Source organism: Clytia hemisphaerica, unplaced genomic scaffold, assembly GCF_902728285.1.
Source record: "Clytia hemisphaerica strain Z4C2 unplaced genomic scaffold, Clytia hemisphaerica genome assembly, whole genome shotgun sequence".
Lineage (NCBI taxonomy): Eukaryota > Metazoa > Cnidaria > Hydrozoa > Leptothecata > Clytiidae > Clytia > Clytia hemisphaerica.
The window spans coordinates 359,054-375,213 of NW_027104105.1; the positions used below are offsets into that span (position 1 = coordinate 359,054).

The 16,160-nt window shown below is 35.4% G+C and overlaps 2 protein-coding genes across 2 annotated transcripts; both read left to right on the forward strand.

The window, feature by feature from the left end:
* The first annotated feature begins 6,932 nt into the window (after window positions 1-6,932).
* LOC136813195 (uncharacterized) lies at window positions 6,933-11,103 on the forward strand. The gene is made up of 6 exons (XM_067069717.1): window positions 6,933-7,085; window positions 7,461-7,531; window positions 7,944-8,183; window positions 8,753-8,986; window positions 9,971-10,140; window positions 10,757-11,103. Exons 1-6 carry the CDS (start codon window positions 7,000-7,002, stop codon window positions 10,817-10,819), a joined length of 864 nt encoding a protein of 287 aa, XP_066925818.1. The 5' UTR covers window positions 6,933-6,999; the 3' UTR covers window positions 10,820-11,103.
* Window positions 11,104-13,485: 2,382 nt separating this feature from the next.
* Window positions 13,486-15,836, forward strand: LOC136813197 (uncharacterized). Its single transcript, XM_067069718.1, has 4 exons — window positions 13,486-13,586; window positions 14,009-14,098; window positions 14,695-14,748; window positions 15,488-15,836. Exons 1-4 carry the CDS (start codon window positions 13,532-13,534, stop codon window positions 15,595-15,597), a joined length of 309 nt encoding a protein of 102 aa, XP_066925819.1. The 5' UTR covers window positions 13,486-13,531; the 3' UTR covers window positions 15,598-15,836.
* Window positions 15,837-16,160: the final 324 nt, after the last annotated feature.

Genomic DNA, 16,160 nt, shown 5'->3' on the forward strand with positions numbered 1-16,160 from the left:
CCCACACAAGACATTTTTTTGCCCACCCTGTGAAGGGATATGGCGAAAGTGACGATCTGACCTGGTTGTCCAGCCAAAGTAATCAAAGCCACGTTGCTTTTTGCTTTAAAGTGAAAACGAAAGCGACTGGGTTCTAATGTTTGTTTATGATCGGTGCTTGATTTTGATGTGATTGTTTTGCTTTAGCCAATCGCCCTGCTAAAAAGCTCATTTAATACTCATCCCAAATCTGGATGAAAAAGATCAAAGCCTCTGCCAACTTGGACAGATTCTCTTACAGAGCCATAGGCTTTAGAATGATTTTGTGCCATTCGCGGAGTATCAGAATTTTCCCACACTTTTCCACACGGAAAGCAATGATTTAACTGTGGTAACTTAAAGCTAAAACTCTGTATAAACATCAAGAGACGAGGGATTACACGCTTTTTTTATAAGAATATACTTTATAAGAATACTCATGATGAAATTGGCCAAAAAATTAAGAATAATGTTTAGAATATCACCGCCACGAAATTTGGTTACTAAACCTAAGAATGCCATTTCAGAGCAGTTTTTAACTGTAAGTTGCAAACTATCCCCAAGTAAAGTCATTTTATGTTTTAGATATATGTATTGCATGTTAAATCTAGTTTGAATTTTTACTCCAACCTAAGAATGTTGTAAGAATATTTTAAGATGACTTTCCCCAAAAAGGTAAGAATATCCATGATAAAATGAAAAACACCATTCTCATAAAAAAACGTGTATAATAGTGTATGTTTCTATTTCGACTGTTTTCATATGGGAAAATAGGTTTCAAAGGAATGAGCTGAGAAGACCAAGACCAAGAATTTTGGATTGAATCAATGATTACACCCGTCAGAACAAAACAATATCAAAGAAGGCCGGCCTGGTAATCATCAAACATTGAAGACGTCATAAGAACCGTTCCTAGAACCAAACCAAAGGATTGACTTCTAATGGTAAGACTGCAATCCAAGTCCAATTAGAGGGGACATTACATCATCTAACAACCAATTAAGTCTGGACTTCTCTCAAAGTAGTATAAAAGATAGATAAAGTAGTAGTTAGGAAAACAAGCACTTCGAAGAACATTGGATAGAAGACAGAAGAAGACTAAAACATACTAACTCAAGACAAATTAGATTACAATCAACATGAAGATGACTTTGAGTTTCATCACGTTATTAGTTTTATGTTTACCAGAACTGATTTTCGCTCATTCTTGGATGACATGCCCACCGTAAGTAGATTTGAAAAACATATTTTTTTTACGACCAAAATCAAAGGGCAACCCGAAGTGTTTTATTGAAAGATCAAGGAGAGGACATCGAATAACATTTAAAAAAAATTTTTCGGTAACTGTAGGCGAGTTACAGCTTTAATATTAAGCACTTTATAGCTGAATATGCTAATTCATGAGCGGTCGAGGAAAAAATACCTCATGTAAGCATTCAATTTGAAAAACGTTAAAGGTTTTATTTTTACACAAGTATTTCCGTTTCATATCAGACACATATTTCATATAAGGACAGTGTCTGCTTTTTGTTATATTATGCTGATATAAGCAAAAAGATGTTTTTCTTTTCCTTTTTCTGACCAATCTTGCTCCACATACGTGTCAATCCAATGTGAAAAAGCTTGTGAATTGAAATTGATGAGTAAGCAAACGATATCACTCTTATTTAAAAACAAAACCTTTAGGTAAATGATTCGTTCAATTTTCGTTCTTTTTTACTCATCATTCAATTTCAAAAACCTTTAAGTAAATGATTCGTTCAATTTTCGTTCTTCTTTATTTATCATAGATCTTTCAACGCAATGATTGGTCGAGGTGGTATACAAGGTGCCGCACAATGTGAAGGGGAGTTTGGCTCAAGTAAGTTACTTACTTTTCGTTACTTTTGGTTGTCTTCGAGCCTATAGCTCTGGCAAGAATCTCTCGATCCACACCACAATCTTCGTTCAATCCGCAATTCCTGAAGGAAAAATGGATCAGCAGAGGGATTTCATGTCTAAAATTGAGTTTAAGTCAACTCTCCTGCACCCTGTATAATAGTTATACACTATCACACCTTTCAAGGCTTAAAGGTTTAACATAAGTGTTCCCGTTTCATAGCAGACGCATGTTTCATATCAGTACATTGATAATAATTTAATAATTTCAATAATCTTAGACATACAAAGCTCCGAATTTTGCATCTCTTTCGACTTTACTGATGGAAGTTTCTTCCCTTTTTGAACGATATCAGAATCATAAAAATGTGAACTAAGTGGAATATGACTTTTTGGCAAGCATGTGACTTTTTGAAATTCATGTTTAGTTCGTATTACCGAAGTTGAAGCAGGCGATCGGTTGAAAGTGGGATGGGTTTCGAACAACCATGGTGGCGGTTTTGCACGTATTGCTTTAGTACCTTGGATAGAACGAAAAAATGCTCAAAGTTATAAAAACAATGTCATGAAATTCGCATGTTATGGACATGATGAGAGACCTGGCAAATACAGAAATGGGGATTGCTTGCATCCGTGTAATGCACGCAAAGGTTGCGAATATCAGTCAGGTATGGATAGAATCAAGTTGTCAATGCAAAGTTTTTGGTGTCAGAAAAAGCTCTAAATTTTACACCCCAAATCCCTCAACTTCCGAGGCGGAAAAAGCGTCCCTTCCATCAAGATGAAAGTTCCTGTGAGACGAAAAAAAGAAAGCTTAAATTCATAAGAGATAGAGAAAATCTAGTGAATCTGAAAACTATGGAGCTCTACTTTTTAAGTCAGTCACAGCCTATCAAGGGTGACTTGAAGGTTCCCTTTTTTGATAGCCTTCTGCCCAAGACAATCGTAACTCTCCTTTGCATAAGGTAGTTCTCCTTCCCCTTGTTTTTCACTTTAAATACTCAGCATTAAACAGAGAGCAGCTCTTAAAGCCACGTTGAAAGGGCTTAAAACATTCGAGACAACAATCAACTAAAAAGATAGTTATCGTTCCACAACTAAATAAAAATATATATTTTTTGACACAGACCCATCTGACGTAGAACGTTTCGACACAACCATTGGAATTCCAACAAATTTAAGAGATGGTTTCTACTCTCTACAAGTGTCAATGGTTGTCGGTAACGGAGGTGTTTACAATAGTTGTGCTAAACTGAGAGTATCAGGTGGAAACCAGTCATTTCGCTGTCGCTCTACCAAAGCACCAGTGACGTACCGATGTGTTGAAGCTCACAGCCAATCAGATCTTTCTACATTAAGACAAGGTAAGAAAAAAGAAAAGAAAGGAGAAAAATAGAACATTATTTTGTACTCACTTTCTAAAAGTTATTTTACTATTTTCCTGAAACCGCTAAAATTATTATTAAACTCTTACGACCAAAAAGTACTCCTTACTATAAATATTTGGGACAATAAGCTCTTTTCTATTCTTCCAGGGACAAAACGCGGTAATTTTTGTTATGGTCTTGACGGTAAAGTTGGTACAGTGGATGATTATATGACAGATGTACCAATCAACGTTGATTGCGACCCACGTGCTTCTTGCGATCAATCAGTAGACAAAGGTTCATGCAATAGACAGTTTCCATCCATGAAAAGCATCGTGGTAAGTGTTAAGACATGATTTTTCTAAACTTCGAGTAAAGCTCTGATTGGCTGAGACAAGAAAAGATTACCTCATACTTTGGACATGTTGATAAAAATAAGTTTAGGTGAGCATTTTTTAACCAATCAGAGCTTTCCTCGACGTGTTTTCGTGTGACTTTTTTACATGAATCTGCTAATAGGAAATTTGTATAATTAATCAAACACTTTCGCAAAACCCCTGTAATCTTTTTCAAAGTGCTTAAAAGTTTCACCAAGTTTGTTTGCATTTAGAGAGGACATTGGATGGGGGTTGATTGGGCAAAAAAAGGCACGGGGAGTGCCGCTGGTCAGGGTACCTTTTTTACCTCAATGAGTCCCCAGGTAGGGTCGCAAAAACACCAAAATAGAAAAATCAGTCCCTCATAGGGGGAATCCCAGAAGAAAGTGGAAAATTTTGAGAACATTTTGGAATTTCAGTCCCATTCAGGGTCACTTTTTTCAAAAAACGACGTCCCACGTAGGGTCCATTTTTCGAATTTCAGTGGCACATTCCCGTCGGGTGGCAAGGGTAATTGCTGCTTTATAGGGTAACCGATTTACTCAACTTTGTATCTCTGTTGCACGTTCTTTGATTTAGGAATAAGTGTATAAAAAAATAACGCATCAGAACATTTTAAGGATTTACAGGGTCTAGAACAAAATATTCATTCACAAAATGCCGAAAAAAGAACATTTTGAGTACACTTTTAAACTTAAAACCAAAGGATTAAGAACACTGGAAGGGTTTGAAATATATTTGACGTTCTTATAAAGAAGTAGTTATGTAGTCTAGTTGATGAATTTTCAATTTTGTTTTTTCTCAGGATGCTGGAAGTAACCCAAGACAACCGTTTTGTCCTGCATACAAAGTCCTACCACAGATATGAAAGTCATCAACATGGAAGAGATAGCTTGTTGAGGAATTGATCAAATTGGAACCCTTATTGTAAAATTGGAAGACTAAAGATTTAATGAAATCAAAATTGCCATCGATGGATGTGCCTCCCGAATTGAATATATCAATAATTATTTGATTCCAAAAAAATTTAATTTTGACTAATATTTTAAAGAGTAAATTTAACAGAATTTAACAAGAAATAGATTTGTCATTCTTTTGTCAATTTTTACAAGATGGTCATTTCAAAACAACAAAACTTTTAGTGCATAATCCTATCTTCATAATTGTAGGGGGCGGAGCGGAGCATAAAATTCTGAACAAAAAAGTATACTACATTAAGTTTTATACTCAAACACACAAAAAGATAGGACGAATGAAAGTTCGAAATCCTGTAGAATTTGTTACATTTTAGACAAAATTTGACGTCAAACTGACAGAATTTTGAACTTCGAAAGCCTGTGCTTCTTTATATGTTTGATTAGTTTGCTGTAGTATATTTTTTTTGCTCAGAATTTCATGCTCTATCCGATGGTATCAATCATTTTTGTTAAATTCAAAATTTGAAAATCGTCTATTTTTGCCTATTTTTGGTGTTAGGAATCTTGCTTACAACGTCAGTTTTTCTACTTTCGAACCTATCACAGGAAACTTTGAGTTTGAAGGGGATAGAGGGGAATCTCTGGGATGGTAATTGTCATTACCCAACTAGCAAAAAATTCAAGTTGATGACATTCATGAATTATAACTGAAAGTTTAGCCCTAAATCTAGACCAAAAGAGCAAATTTAGAACGGTCTGTAAAACGCTGTTTTGGAAAGGTGGTAGAAACTTGCCATGTGCCATGTCAATTGGAGTTAAAGTACATAAAATTGACCAGAAACTACAGAAGTTAGGGAGGTTCAAAGTTTACGAGTTCTTTTTTTTTATCTTCATTTTCGATACCTTTTTAGGACCAGTACTAGTAGCTCTATGTGATTTGACGTCAAATCTTGTCTTGATCGTAATACTGACGTCGGTATGTTTTTGAACTTCAAGCGATTGTATTTCTTTGTGTGTTTTAGTCAGAGAGTTGTTGTAACACTGTACATTCTTTTGCTCAGAATTTCATGCTCTTTCAGATGGTACCAATCATTTTTTTTCGTTTATTTTGACTTTTGAAAATTAGCTATTTCTCTACCCCTTATTTCCCTTGCAGTTTTGCCTATGGTGTCACTATTTTGGTCATAAAAAGTTTTCCCGGGCCTAATCCGCGTCCTCCCTCTCAAAATATCTTGTAATATACTGTTCTTTGGAATAGACTAAAAATGGCTAGGTCGTAGAAAAGATGTCACGGAACCCTAGGCTTGGCCCCCTACTATACTAAAACCTTAAAATTTGTAACCCCGTCACACTTCCCTCTAAATCTTCACGCGACGATTTTAAGTCACATGACTGAAGTGCATATATGTAATAAAAGGACTGAAAAGTTTTTCGGAATTTCTTTTGAATACCACCATCCCAAGTACTTTGGAGAATTTCTTAAAAAGTAATTTTTTGTACGGACTGAATAAAAACTTTTCTCCATAAGCTCGTGCTACGATCGCTTACTTTTTTGATCGAAGCCTCGCCATTGTTGGTAATCTCCGAGCAAATTCTGATACTCTGTGCATGACACGTATTCACTCTAAAGGCTATGGCTTCGCAAGAGAATTTTTTTATCCAACTTGGGATGAATATTGAGTGAGCTTTTGAGCACGTTGTGATTTGCTAAGGCAAAACAATTGCACCAAAATCAAACATTAATCATAAACATATGAGTCCAATGGCTTTCACTTTCGTTTTCAAGCGATAAGTAACACGTTTTTTACTGTTTTACCCAGGTCCAATAATTCACCATTTTCCTTTAGAGCAGAGCGTAAGCAGACAGATTATATGTTATGTTATACACTTATATGTATCGGCGAAAAGAAAATTTTCTCAGACCTGATTTAACGTTTAAAGAGGTTGAAGAACAGTCAACTTTTTTTTAAAGCGCGTGTTTATTTTTTATAACGTAATCTCCTCCCCCCCCCCCCCAGCAAAAATAATTGAAGCAAAAAAGAACCTATGACAGTGCAAGCTTCTGGAAGCCAAACATTAAACCAGCCAAAACTATCATACGGCTAAGGGGGTATTAATCAAAAGTAATTAAATCAGAAAATCAAGTAGCCAAATAATGACGTAAACTTGGTTTACCACAAAGTGGAAGAAGAGAAAACGTCATTACCTCTTTTGCAAAATGCATCCCGAAAGCCAAAACCGTCTTTGACCGGATCGTGTGTCGGCTAAACGGACGGATGTGTGGAGTTTGGAGTGATGGTACTTTTGGACGCAATGACAAAGACAACTGTATCCTGAAAAATGGGTATAAAAAGAGCTGGAAAAATATTTAAATTAAGAAGCAAAGTAAAAAGAAAGATTGGAGTGATATTAACCAGCCAATAAAAAACAAGCAGAATCAACATGAAGATGACTTTGAGTTTCATCACGTTATTAGTTTTATGTTTTCCAGAACTGATTTTCGCTCATTCGTGGATGACATGCCCACCGTAAGTAGATTTGAAAACTGAACGTTGGAGTAAACAAAATATGAAAAGGCCGCATTCACAAAAGTGTGCATTTCAAGATATCAGTCGTACAGACCGTAAGCCTTTTCGCTGACCCTAAATAAGTTATATGATCAAACTCTTTGAAATAATAAACATAGATCGATATTCAACGTGAATAGCTCAGTAATCTAGAACAGTTTTATATTGTTTTAACGGGGTCTACAGCCAGCCGGATCGGCTATCTACGAGCTCGACGAAACTTTGTAGGAAGCGGGGATTCGAACCCTTGGTTCAGGCGCTGAAAACTTTACCATTTGGCCATTAACCCCATATTATGGAATCTCAAGTAACTTTTTCATTTAAATGCGCATTCAGGTCTTTCAATCCAAGACTGGGACGAGGAGGGATCATTGGAGGCGCACAATGTGAAGGGGAATGGGGCACAAGTAAGTAAAATCTGTTAAACTCCTGATCTTTTTGAATTCAATAGCCGAGTAGAAATCGCTGCCATCAAGGCAAAAAGGTCCAATTTCAAAATAAGCGTCTCAGAAAACTGAGAATTTTTCTGTTTGGCTAACTTTAAGTTTTGAGATTGACCCTTTTTCATGTAGATGAGATCCCCCTCACTATGAAAAAAGGGCCAAGCTCAAGATTTAAGGTTAACAAAACAGAAGAAATTCTTACTTTCCTCAGCCACTAATTTTAAGATTGGTGACAGTGAAATATTCTTTATTTCAGCTGAAAAAAAGCTGATTATAAATTAGTTTTAGACGTTAGACTACCCTGGCTTACCTGCATATTGATTTTTCGATGTTGGGATCAAAACTCAATGAAATGAATTTCTTGATTTCATTCTAGTTCCTGTTACCGAAGTTGAAGCGGGCGATCGGTTGAAAGTGGGATGGGTTTCGAATAACCATGGTGGCGGTTTTGCACGCATTGCTTTAGTACCTTGGAATGAACGAAAAAATGCTCAAAGTTATAAAAACAATGTCATGAAGTTCGCATGTTATGGACATGATGAGAGACCTGGTAGATATGGATCTGGCGATTGTAAACATCCTTGCAATGGAAGACCTGGATGCGAATATCAATCTGGTAAGGAACTTAAAACTCTCAAATATCTTTGCAACTTTGCAGGTTTACCCTTCGGTCACACTATAGTCCGTATAAAAACCCTTTGACTGGGAAATCATCATTTTACACCCCGAAATTTGGAAAACATGCTTGGGAAATCCCCATTTTACATCCCAAAATTGGGAAAACTCATGCCTGGGAAATTGTCATTTTACAACCCGAAATTTGGAAAACCCAAGCCAGGGAAATAACCACTTTCCAGGCCTGTAGCTGTTTCATTTTTCCAGGGCAAATCCAATCCCGAAAATTGTCATTTCCCAGGCCAGGGGTTTTAAGATTTTTCCTTGACTGTTGTAACCTTTTGTTCTAGTTTTTGATCAGGTTACAAAATGCTCCCCTATTCGTCAAACTTGCAGAATTACTTTCATTTTAATGTTCTGCGATTCAGAAACTTGAACCTCTATGACTCGAAAGAATACTGGTTCCGCACATTTTTGTTGTCCAAGTCAGGAGACCTGATAGTATTTCAACCCACAGAATCTATCACTTTCAACCAATAATATTGCTCATGAGATATTATTAACTTTTAGACCCATCTGATTTTGAGCGTTACGACACAACCATCGGAATTCCAACAAACTTGAAAGATGGTTTCTACTCTCTCCAAGCCTCTATGATAGTAGGCAATGGAGGTGTTTACAATAGTTGTGCTAAACTAAAGGTCACAGGTGGAAGCCCGTCATTCACGTGCAGCTCCAGCAAGACACCAGTTTCTTACAATTGTCGCACTGCGTTGAGCAAAGATATCTCGCCCATAAAATCAGGTAAAGCAACGATTTCAGGTCATGTTCTCTTTGGCTCTAACGGAGAAGAATTTTTAGGAATCTTCCTTTTATTCAAACCGCCCCCTTATATTTGGACCGCCCCGTTATTATTCGGACCACCTCTTTTACTATTCGGGACCTTAGAGTAAGAAACCTCCGCCAGCGCATTACGTGTTTAAAAAGGTTTAATAAAGAATAAAAACGTGTTATTAATGTCAAGACTTTGAATTGGAAATCACCTTTTCAAAAATTACGTCATGGACAACGCTTACCTCGTACTTGTTTTCAAAATATTGCTATAGTTACAGAATCAGGTAGTGGTCACACTCAAATAATTCATGAAAAGGTAAAAAATACATTTTTAGTCCTACAAAATTATGTAAATGAATCACCTCACTTTTTTGCCGAGTAAGGCTATTTTGAAAACTTTCTTTAAAACCTATTTTTCCATAATAAATTCTTTTCCAATTGTCTCGAAGTGGGTCCTAAAATAGCACTTTTAACCCCTTAAAATTCAAAATTTTTCTCCGTTCCGAAACCATGGTGGCCAACGTCAATTTACTTCAATATTTGGCCCCCTAAATTCAGCCCTCAAGCCGGGAACCCTGGACAAAAGTAAGATTGATAGGGTATGTTTTCATTTTTAGCAACCCTGAGCCACAGACCAGACACAGTGGGACCCCCACTCCATTGGAAAATTATGTAAAATTTCGTCTCCGCCGGTGGGAAAATACCGTACAATTCCAGCACGACTGGAAATTTACTTTATTTTCATCCCTATTTAAAACTCAATGGACAAAAGTTGCACTCTAAAATCACTTGCTTTTCTCAACCAAGAACAATAGAATTTCTAATCTCATTCGGATCTCGATAGAAATTTTCATCTCTGCTATGGAAAGAAGTTCCACTGGAGACAGAGGTGTTTTTGACAAGAAATGAAATTTGGAAATTATTCCCAAATCTTTCCCCAAACTTTCCTTCCAGGGACAAAACGCGGTAATTTTTGTTATGGTCTTGACGGTAAAGTTGGCACAGTGGATGATTATATGACAGATGTACCAATCAACGTTGACTGTGATCGACGTGCTTCTTGCAGCCAATCAACAGCAAGGAGTAGATGTCAAAGTGAATTTCCATCAATGCTGAAGATTATTGTAAGTTTTTTGTATAAGAACAAATTCTATAAGAACACCAGAGCGTTTCAAACATAGTCGACTGTAGTCCCTGTTCTCAAGGGTTTACCTCCAAGATCTTGCTTTGCAATTCCAGTATTACAAAGAATGATATCTGGGGGAAGTGGTTTTTTACCCCCTTGGTCTTAGTTTTGAGAACTCTTCCCGGGAACATCGTTACGTTTTTTTTATTTCTAATTTGAAAAACTACATTACACTTACGAACATATACTACTTACAAAACGAACACAGAAAAAATAATACCTAGCTCCTCCCCCTTTGTAAGGCACTAAGTGATATCGCCAGGGGTACTAAGCTATAAAATATAAGAAAAACTTAAAGGAAAAACCGTCACTAAAAGGAATAAAAAAAGACTTAGTTAGAGGCTACCATAGAAATAGAAGGGGTATCATATCCTCGTTCTGCACTAAAGCCAGGCGTCTTCAAAATTGAATTCTATGCTTCTTCAAAAACAGCAGAGATTCTTGGACATCACCATAGATTTGACCAAATGAAGGCTGAGATCTCCAAAGAAAGGCAAGGCAATACTTTGATTAGTAACAATTTCACTTATAATCTTCCTTAATTTACATTGTAGACATCATCGAGTAACCCAAGGCAACCGAATTGTCCAGTATACAAAGTACTACCAAACCTTTAAATCTGACTGGATGAGAAATATTCGATCGGAAAAAGATCGGACGAATAGCCAGCCAAAGCAAGAAGATTGAAAACTAAAGTTGAAATATAGTTTCATTTTCTTCAAACGATTTGGTGTCACTTGTACGTAATTGTATGTGAATATTTTATTTTTATCATATAAGTTCCAAGTAGAATCTTAGTCAACAGAATTTGTTTAAAAGTGCATGCAAATCAATATTGTACGCAATTGTTATCATTATGAACAGTTATTTCAAAATATACGATTTAAAAAACTTATCATTTAAAATATTTTTTGATCAAATCCTTATCGGTACCTGTATTCGCCAGACTTTCTCTACCGGGTGCGCCACAAAAAAGTTTCTCTCTTCTTTAAAGTTAATTTTATCGAGACCTAAAATATTTCATTCATGAAAAATCATTCCTTTTTCATTTGAAAGAAAAAAGATAAACTTAAATTTTGATGGGTCATTATTTAAATTCGGCTCAACAGATCAAAAGTTATGCTTAATTGAATAAACAAGTTACTTTCAGAAAATGCTCGAAAATGTTGAAAATCCTTCATTCTTTCCAATTGGTTCTTTCACAGTTTTTGGAACTAGAAAAAAGAAACTTTTTGTGGCGCACCATGTATAACTTTCAAGTACTTGTTAGCACCTCATAAATTTGGATTGGAACAAGCATTGAGAGAGAGGGAATAGGAATTAGAGTTTTTACTCGGTAAGAAAAATAGAGAGCAGGTTCAAACAGAAGAAGGTATTTTGAAAAAGATAAGCAGGAGAGTTTAAATAATTAAATCTCCTAGAAACAAGTGATACTTTTATGGATCTACCTGGTTATGCATTTAACACATTTATAATTGATATCTACGTGACGTGACCATTAAACAATCATTCAGAACACAATAGTGACGATCTATTAAAATTAGTCGTTTGTTTCTTATAAAAAAAACGCTTAGAAACCAAAATTTCATGCTCTTGGAATATTTTTTCATATTCAAGACTTTGTGAGCAAAACAAACATCTATCTCATCAAAAAATTGGTAACAGACGGACGGACGGACGGACGAACACAGGTTAATTTATAAAAAACCGTAATATTAATAAGAAAGGGGTTGTTGTAGGAATTTGAAGATTGAAGATAATGTTGCGAAAGCTCTGGGAACGGTTATCCTGGACTGCAAAAAGCAATTAAACTTCTACCTTGAACCTTAAGGTTAGGTAACTTTTCAAACAAAATTCATACGAGGTTGTGAAAAAGTGAAAATTGTCCATAGTAAATTCAGTCTGGTGATTTCAGATAATTTTTGATGACACTGAGTCTAGACTTGAACAGGGAAATTCCTACGCGGAACGAGCGAAAACCGCCTGCTTTATAAATATTAAAAAAGCTTGACCAAACAAGGGCGCCAGGTGTTTGAGGATAGGGTTCCTTTCCGTAATTTGGAAATATATATTAAGTATGCGGCGACCTTAAAGATTTTATTTTTACACAAATGTTCCCGTTTCATATCAGACACATATCTCATATCAGGACAGTGTCTGGTGCCTATTGTTATATTTTGCTGAATAATAAGAAAAAAAGGTTTTCTTTTCCTCTTTCGGACCAATCTTTCTGTGTCAATCCAATGTGAGAAAGCTTGTAAATTAAAATTTGATGAGCAAGCAAACGATATCACTCCTTTTTAAAAACAAAACCTTTAAAATTTAAGGGCTCTGACCATAGTGAATTTTTCATAATTGTCGTGTTTAAAATGTGTTTTCTGACTGATGTAACCAACAAAACTATGGTATGCTATACATTTTCTGTTAGACAAACTATTCCTGAATCTGAAAACTCAAAAATTGCATTGAAAAATTTGATGAAGAAGAAAATGAAGACTTTTGCGAGGAAGAGTATTTCAACCTAGAAGAGCTTAGTTTTGGCGAAGAAAAAACATTTTGAAAAAATTTTCGCAGTAAATGTTGTATCTTTTACTGAACAATAAAAACTTTTGCGGAAAATTTTTGTAAATGCTTCTTTGTCTCAAAATCTTCAAAATAGTGGTTTTTCATCAATTTTTCATCTGGATTTTGCTTTAAAAAACAGTTATAACTTTTGACACATCTTTTTAGAAAAATTTTCCGCAAAATTTAAAATAGTTCAATTCTTTGCGGACAGTTTGAAAAAAGTTCGAAACAAAAAGGTTAATTACCCATTAAAACTTAGCACTTTTTATAAAAGAAGGTGATGCAACATATTATTAACGTCTTTTTAAAGTTCATAACATCATTTTTGCAATTAAGTTCTTAATTACTCTTAAGGGGTTTGACTAAAAAGCAATTTATAAAGACAATTCTTTGTTAAAATTGTTAAAAAATCTAAAACGTAACTTTTATGTTCAGATACTAAAATCAATTTTCTGACTATGGTCAGAGCCCTTAAGGTACCTCGAATCCCGAATCAAATATCGAGGATTTCAAAATAACAAAAAAATCAGCCCTCCAACTTGAAATTATTCCACTATGCTCTACTTCCCTGAAGAACCTTGCAAGGATACACATTCAAATAATTCCTTGTTTAAACAGATTGATTTAAAACAAATTTCCCTTGAGGAAATGAAAAATACCAAAGTGGGAGAAATTTTTGAAACGATTTTCCGCAATGAAACACATAAAAGAGGTTCAAAAAGTGTCCATTTTCATTCATCAGCTGTTTTGAAACATTTGAAAAGATGAAGACATTATCAATTCTTTTGATCGTTGGCTTTGCCACATTCGCAGTACTTGGTAAGCTCAATTTTACTTTGAATCTTCTTTAATTTATCATGAAAGAAACTGAGAAAAGTTTGAAGGGGCGGACAATATAATCACGAAGAAAGTTTATTAGCCCTACCCCAGGCAAAGCTACTAGAAAAAGCGTCCCCAGGTACCCACAAGACACCCCCTCTGGAATGTTCGTGATAGAGGGTTAGCCTGAAAACCATCCGTGATTCTCAAAATATAGATGTGCAGGATCCCAAAAACAGTTAAAGACCGTGTTCACCGGCAGGTGGGGGTAATTGCTCCATATTGCCTGGACTATTATGATAATCAAAGCAGGAATGTGGTCAAGTTTTTGTTATCAAAGTCTTCCTTGACCAATTAAAAAGATTCGCTTAGAGGTCTCAATAATGATTCAATTGACTATTTTAGTACATTTTCCTTTTTAGCCCGACCTGCCAAACCCGCTGTACCTAAAAGAATTCAAAAAGAACTTGAGAAGGGAATCGTCAAAGAATTATCCAAAGAAGTTGTGAAAAGTAAGTCCTTTTAAAACTGTTTCTTAATGGAAGAAAAGTTGGACTAAAATTTAACCATAACCTATAAACAAACATCTCTAACACTTTAGGAAACTGCCTACTAAAACACTTGCTAAACGATTATAATTCAGCAAACTTTAAATATACAATGGCCGTTCTCTAATTCCAGGTTCTACTTTTCGATACGCATCATTATTCAATAATATTAAAAGTCTGACAAGAAACTCTCGTAAACGTAGACTAGTATAGTCGTTGAATGAAAAACATCACACCGGAAAATCTTACTAGAGTGGTAAAATCAGGAAACCGTATCTAGAACGATATTCTCAAATTTCAGTTCTTTTCCTTCTCTCTCGCGCGCTAATTCCCGTGTGAACGTTTTTCCGATTATACCTAGCCAGTACCCGAGTCCTAAATTTTGTTGCGCGCGGTAAATAACAGACTTGTTTACAAGTCTATCGTAAACGACGCTCTACTATTCCATACTCTCCCTCATTCGATGAAAATCCCTTTGAAAATCGAATCAGAGAGCGTCAACTCTGGAGCTTAAAATGTAAAAAATCATGTTGAAGTAACAATATAATATTCTCTTTCAGAATTAAAAGAAAAAGCTCATCATGACGACGAAGACGATGATGATGCAGTATTGGGTAAGATCTATTTTAGATGGCATCTTGCATGTGCTTTGTATCGGAAAAGCTCTTTGTTCAGCTAGGGAAAACGATCCTTCCATCGTACGAACAAAATTGTCTGCTAAACTTAAAGAACTAAACGAGTCATTATTACTTATTACTTTTTTAAATTAAACTTTAGTGGCTTCAAATTATTGATAGGCCCAATTGTAGGTCCCTAGATATTCGCCTCGTTTTGGCGAAAAACTCGTCCCTAGGCCCCAAAAATCAAAATTTTTGAAAAATGAAAAAACACCCTCAGATATTCACCCAAGGAACAAATGTGCCAAATTTCTGCCAAATCTGACAATTTTTGAAGTCTCCAAAGTTTTGGGACATACACACAAACACACAGACATTCTCAGATTCTAGCTCAACTGAAGTTATGAGAATAGGAGAATAAACTACATAAGAACATAGGCTTCGATGACCAAAATGCTAAGAACAAGTTAAGAACATTTTAAGGGCTTTGTGGATTCTAAAACACCTAATTCCTTGGTTAAGTTGACATAAATACTCACAAACTGGTTAAAATAAGAACATGTTAAAAACATTTTTCAGCTTAAATCTCAGAAAGTTGGTTAAGTTAAAGCCCTTTTTTAGATGTTTGTTAATGGAAGAAAACTTGGGTAAAAAAGGCTGAAATTCAGTCAAGACCTATAATGACAAAACTATATCAACAAAGTCGTTTCATAAACAATCTTGTCTTCTCTTTCAGAAGCTGAAACTGACGACGAAGACCTCGATGACGAAATTCTAGATCGCCAATTGGACGCAGATGCAAAGCCTCTCTTCTTTGGATCGATCCTTTCGTCTTTATTTGGTTGAATTGAATCGAATTTAACATAATTTATTCGTCTGTATTTTAACAGAGAGGTTACATGTAGCAAAAGAGGATAAAATAAATTTTCTAAGCAGGCCCCGGTAATCTATAGATACAAACATCATCTCACCTAAGGGATGGCAACCTGTTTCCTGGACTGACAAGGACTTGGATATGAATATTTATCTTATGTTGAAATAATTTAACGAACGTAAATATAAACAAAAAAACTAGAAAAAAACTTTTACTTGTACTTTTTCCTGAGAAAATTTTTAACACGCAAAATTTTTTGACAATTGTGAAAATTTTCAACAGTACCAAAGCTTGTAACTTGAGAGTTAGACAATAGTTTTGTTAGAATAGGTATTTTTATACTCCTTTGAAAGCATTCTCTTTAACCAACTTCGAGATAGCCCATTACCTAGGAAAAACCTCCATATAGGAAAGAATTGGCAAATTAGCCCAGCGGTAAACTAGCCGATAGTGAAGAAGAATTTGATTTGAGAGCAAAGTCTTAATAGTTGCATCTTTTTTTCACCATCCATAAAGAAAATTTCTCATGTCTCAA

Coding starts and splice junctions, on each gene's coding strand:
- LOC136813195 (XM_067069717.1), top strand. CDS start 7,000: ATGAAGATGACTTTGAGTTTCATCACGTTATTAGTTTTATGTTTTCCA. Junction 8,987..9,970: donor TATCTCGCCCATAAAATCAG/GTAAAGCAACGA, acceptor CTTTCCTTCCAG/GGACAAAACGCGGTAATTTT. Junction 10,141..10,756: donor CATCAATGCTGAAGATTATT/GTAAGTTTTTTG, acceptor TTTACATTGTAG/ACATCATCGAGTAACCCAAG.
- LOC136813197 (XM_067069718.1), top strand. CDS start 13,532: ATGAAGACATTATCAATTCTTTTGATCGTTGGCTTTGCCACATTCGCA. Junction 13,587..14,008: donor TGCCACATTCGCAGTACTTG/GTAAGCTCAATT, acceptor TTTCCTTTTTAG/CCCGACCTGCCAAACCCGCT. Junction 14,749..15,487: donor CGATGATGATGCAGTATTGG/GTAAGATCTATT, acceptor CTTCTCTTTCAG/AAGCTGAAACTGACGACGAA.